This window comes from Penaeus vannamei, chromosome 2 (assembly GCF_042767895.1).
Source record: "Penaeus vannamei isolate JL-2024 chromosome 2, ASM4276789v1, whole genome shotgun sequence".
Lineage (NCBI taxonomy): Eukaryota > Metazoa > Arthropoda > Malacostraca > Decapoda > Penaeidae > Penaeus > Penaeus vannamei.
Genome location: NC_091550.1, coordinates 43,889,573 through 43,894,572, shown reverse-complemented (window position 1 = coordinate 43,894,572; position 5,000 = coordinate 43,889,573). Strand labels below are relative to the sequence as shown.

General features: G+C 48.6%; 1 protein-coding gene across 7 annotated transcripts in view; it reads left to right on the top strand.

The window, feature by feature from the left end:
• The window catches only part of Pka-R2 (cAMP-dependent protein kinase type II regulatory subunit), a 243,340-nt gene that overhangs the window by 223,694 nt on the left and 14,646 nt on the right, over positions 1 to 5,000 (top strand). For all 7 annotated transcript variants that reach the window (XM_070133461.1, XM_070133455.1, XM_070133466.1 and 4 more), the window contains one exon: positions 1,186 to 1,269. In XM_070133461.1, the coding sequence (XP_069989562.1) occupies positions 1,186 to 1,269 (84 nt within the window). The remainder of the gene's footprint in view (positions 1 to 1,185; positions 1,270 to 5,000) is intronic.

The following is a 5,000-nucleotide window of genomic DNA, read 5'->3' as shown; positions in this document are numbered from 1 at the left end:
TTCTCCTTCTCCTTCTCCTCTTCATTTTCTTCCTCCTCCTCTTCTTCTTCTCCTTCCTCCCACTTCTCCTACTCCTTCTTGACCTTTTCCTCCTTCTACTGCTACTCCTCTTCCTTTTCTTCTTCTTCCTCTTCTTCTTCTTCTTCCCTCTCCTCTTCCCCTCCCCCTCCCCCCATTTCTCCCTAAAGCGCGTGACTGAAGAACAACAAGTGTCACTCTCCCTTTTGGTGATTCACCCTTCACCCTTCCCTCCCTGCAACGCTTATCGCGAAGGGAGGGTAGGTCGTGGAGGGAGGGAGGAGGGGGGAGGGGGAGGGGGGGATGTGTTTTTTTTATTCGTATTTTTTTCTTTCTCTCATACTGCTGCTTCCTGTTCTTCGTGTTATCTTTTCTTTTTTTCTTTTTTTTTCTTTCTTTCTCTACTATTTCTCTTTCTACTTGTTTTTACTCTTTTTTCTTTTTTCTTTCCCATTTGTTGTTCTTACTTTATTTCATCTGTTTGTTTTTTTATTCTTTTTCCATCTTTTCTCCCTCTTCATCTTATTTTCCATTCTTTCCCTGGTTATTTCCCCCTCTTCTATTCCCCTTTCTTCGTCCGATTCTTTCATTTCCCCTTTCGCCTTCTCCTTTCTTCGTGTGTTGGATCTTTGTTCATGGGAGGTCTTGACAGCTGCCGTATGCTGTGCCTAATTATTATTACAGCTGTTTGTCCCCTTCTCCTTCTTCTTCTATTTTCTTTTCTCTGTTTTCTTAATTCTTTTCTCTTTGTGTTTTCCTATTTCCTATTTTCCCTCCTTTAACATTTGCTTTTTAATTGGTTTTCGTTCGTTTTTTGGGCTTTTTTGTTTGATTCGCTTGTATGGCTTTTCTTTTTTCTTTCTTTCTTTTTTTTATGTCCCTTACTTTTGGGTGGTCACTCTTTGAGGAAAAGCAAGCATGTCTTAAGCATTTATTTGTCTCTCAGTCTGTACACACACACACACACACTCCCACACACACACACACACACACACACACACACACACACACACACACACACACACACACACACACACATAAAAAATACTTTCCGAAAAATGGATGCCCTGTAATAATTCTCCTTGTAATAATTCTTTTACTGGGGTATCTGTCAATTGCAGTAACCGAATGCATATCCAATATTAATGATTTTTCTCTCTTCCTCAGATCATTCACGCCAAATCGGACGAGCAGAGACAGAGGTTGTCCGAATCCGTCAAAAACATCTTCCTCTTCAGATCCCTCGACCATGTAAGTACTTTTCCTTTTTTCTCAAAAAATGATAAATCGATTTTTGTGGTTTCCCAAGATATCGAAATGGAAGGATTTCACTGGTTTTGTAATATTTGCTTTCGTCCGCTCGAATGTCGACTTCGTTTATCGACCTTTGCGTCATTTCCGTCGACTTTGAAACGGGCGCCGTCTTTGTAATCCTGATCTTAAAAAAAAAAAAAATCTTTCAAAATTCACGCGTCGGACCCGAACTCCTGCACTGATTCTGAAAATGGAGGCTCGTAAAAAGTAGCCTGATTACAGTAATGATCCCGTTTGGGTTCGGCCGACACGTGTCAGATACGAGACTCCCTAACTAGGATTGGGGACACGTGGATTAGCCGGTTGATTAATCACAAAGGCAAATAAATCAATATTGGAATGGTAAAAAAATTGACGGGTGTTGGAAACGTCGATGGAAAACGAATTGGCAACTCGCCATGATCATCATTTTGTTATTATTTTGCGTATCGTGATCATGTTGGAGCGGCGGGGAGAGATTGATTAGCCAATCTCAAATGATTTGTCGGAACAAAGGGGCGGGTATTACGTTCCGTGAAAACACGTACTCGAAAATCGAACCCTGAAGATTGAGTCCTGGCAACTCGATCTATTCCAGTGACGTCGCGTTCCGTGATTGGCTGGATGGAGGGGTCGAATCTCCACCCTGATTGGTTAAGACTCTGTCGACGTATGTATGACGTAATGGATATCATGACCGAGGGGAGAGCCAAATCATGTTTATTGCATTGGCGAAAGGGGGAGACGGGAAAAGGAAGAAAGGGAGAAGCAGAGAAAATAAAGAGAATGGAGAGTGACTATAATGAAAAGAAGGAAAACGGATTGCAACACAAACTGAAAACAACACACTGACTGACAGACGACGACTCAAAAGTTGAAGACGAAAGCGACCAGCCCGCCGCCGTCAGGCAAAAGGCGAAACGGAGGGAAAAGCGAACAAAAGCGAGCGGAAGATAAGATATACCGACGATTTTAGACTAAATCTCCTGCGGTTCTGCATAGGCTTTGATAATGATGATGGCACGGACAAAAAAGCGGGTATTGATCGCCTTCCGACGGCGTTGCAGGGGAGGGTCTGAAGTTATGGGGGAGGAAGGAGGTGGGAGAGAAGATAAAGGAGGGAGAGGAAGGAGGTGAAGGATAGATGAAAAGAGGAGGAAGAGGAGAAAGGGAAGCAAGTGATGGCAGGGGATGGAGAATGGGGAAAGAGAAACATGGAGACGAAGTTGAAAAGACTGGGGGAGTGCAAGGCGGAGGAGGAGGAGGAGGAGGAGGAGGAGGAATAAACTATGGAGAAAGGGGAGGTTTAGAGGGAGGGGAGGGGGGAAGGGGGTCGTTGGTGTCGGTCGGCAACTGGCGAACCGTCACGCGAGGTCACGGCGCGAGGAGGGGGAGGGGGGGGGGGAAGGGTAGTCAGACGCCACGACCAGGCGCCAGAACTCCCACCTTCACCCCTCCCCCTACCCCCCCTTCCCATCCTCCTGCCTCCCCTCCCTCCCCTCCACCCCCTCCCCCCGCGCGCAGGAGAAAATCCCAGCGGAAAGGAGTGCAGAGGAGGAATTATTACTTTCTGGGATTATATTTGCTTGGCGGGATTTGCGGCCGAAGGGATCGAGTGCGGCGGGAGAGGCGGATCGGCGACTGGAAGCGCTCAGGCTGCTTACGGAGAGGGAAAAAGGGAGAGGGAGGGAGGGAGGGAGGGAGAGGGAGGAAGGGAGGAAGGGAGGGGGAGAGGGAGAGAGGGAGAGAGGGAGGGAGAGGGAGAGGGAGGAGGGAGAAGGAGAAGGAGAAGGAGAAAGAGAGAAGGAGAAGAGAGAGAGAGAGAGAGAGAGAGAGAAGAGAGAGAGAGAGAGAGAGGGAGAGAGAGAGAGAGAGAGAGAGAGAGAGAGAGAGAGAGAGAGAGAGAAGGAGAATGAGAAAAATTAAGAGAAAAGGAAAGACAAATAGGGATAAGAGAGCCTCGGAGTGACTAAACGCTGTGAAGAAACCTCACAAGACTCTCCCTCCGTATCAGCTGTTATCTGAGGCCATTAGAGATGCCTTCTTTCGCGCCCAGTTCCATCGGCGCCATGGGGAGGGGGGGAGGGAGGAGGGGGGCGAAGGAAGAGGAGGAGGAGGGGGGCGAATGTGGAGAAGGTGGAGGAGGAGAAGGTGGAGGAGTGGGTGGAGAAGGTGGAGGAGGATGGCGAAGGTGGAGGAGTAGGGGTGGAGAAGGTGGAGGAGAAAGGAGTAGGGGTGGAGAAGGTGGAGGAGGAGGAGGAAGTGGTTGTGAAGGGGAGGAGGAGGAGTATGGGTGAAGGAGGAGGAGTAGGGGTGGAGAAGGTGGAGGAGGAGGAGGAGGAGGAGTAGGGGTGGAGAAGGTGGAGGAGGAGGAGGAGTAGGGGTGGAGGTTGAGTGGAGGTGGAGGAGGAGGAGGTGGTTGAGGTGGAAGTGGTGGAGGTGGTTGAGGAGGTGCTGGTGCTGGAGGTGAAGGTGATGGAGGATTAGCGTGAGGGGAGAGGAGATCCTTCCCTTCCACCACCTCCTCCTCCTCCGCCATCCTCCACATCCCCTTCCTCCTCCGTTGCCAGGAGGCGGAAGCGAAGGGAAGGAGTGAACGAAGAGGGAGGACAGGAGAAGGAGGAAGACAAAAGCGAGACAGCCGACCAGCAGAAGAGACAAAAGCAGGCGAGATTGGCAAGCAGGCACTGAAGGTCTCCCAGCGGCGGCCGAAGTGTGTGCTTGCAATCGAACTTGTGCTGTCCCCCCCCCCTCTCCCATGCCCCATACCCCCTGCCCCGCCCACACCCATACCCCCTGCCCCGCCCACACCCATGCCCCCTGCCCCGCCCACACCCATGCCCCCTGCCCCGCCCACACCCATGCCCCCTGCCCCACCCACACCCGTGCCCCCTGCCCCTCCCCCACCCCTCCACCCCTTGGCCGCCGTCACGCGAACGGCCTAACAGACATTCCGTTTTCCCGAGGTTTATGGGACTGTGGGAGGGGGGGGGGTAGCGATGGCTGGTGTTAGCGCTGGGGGGGGGGGGGGTTGGCTATGGAAGTGGTGGTGCTATTACTATTATTATCATTATTATTACTCTTGTCATTAATATCTTTATTTTTGGTTAATATTATTATTTTAGTTATTATTATTATTATTATTATTATTATTACCATTATTATTGTCTTATTATCATCATTATTATATCTTTATCATTATTATATTATTATTACTATAACCATTATTATTTTATTATTATAATCATTATATTACTATTATTATTATTACCATCATTATTATGAAGGGGATGATGATGATAATGATTGTATACACAGAAGACACATTTTCCGTTAAATTAGACACATTAAACCGGCGTCTCCTCGGACAGGTTCGGTCGCCCGGACACACGACGGGAAGATGGCCGGATATTGGTCTTTGGTTTTCCCTTCAACGGATTTCTTCTCTTTATCTCTCGTCTCTGTCTTCGTTTTGGGTTGTTTTTCTTTTTTGTATCTTGGTGTCTGTGTGCGTGTATGTGTGTGTCTCTTTCTTTGTCTTTTTTTTTCTTTCTCTTTTTCTCTCTCTCTCTCTCTCTCTCTCTCTCTCTCTCTCTTTCTCTCTCTCTCTCTCTCTCTCTCTCTCTCTCTCTCTCTCTCCCTCTCTCTCTCTCCCTCTCTCTCTCTCCCTCCCGCTCCCTTCCTCTCCC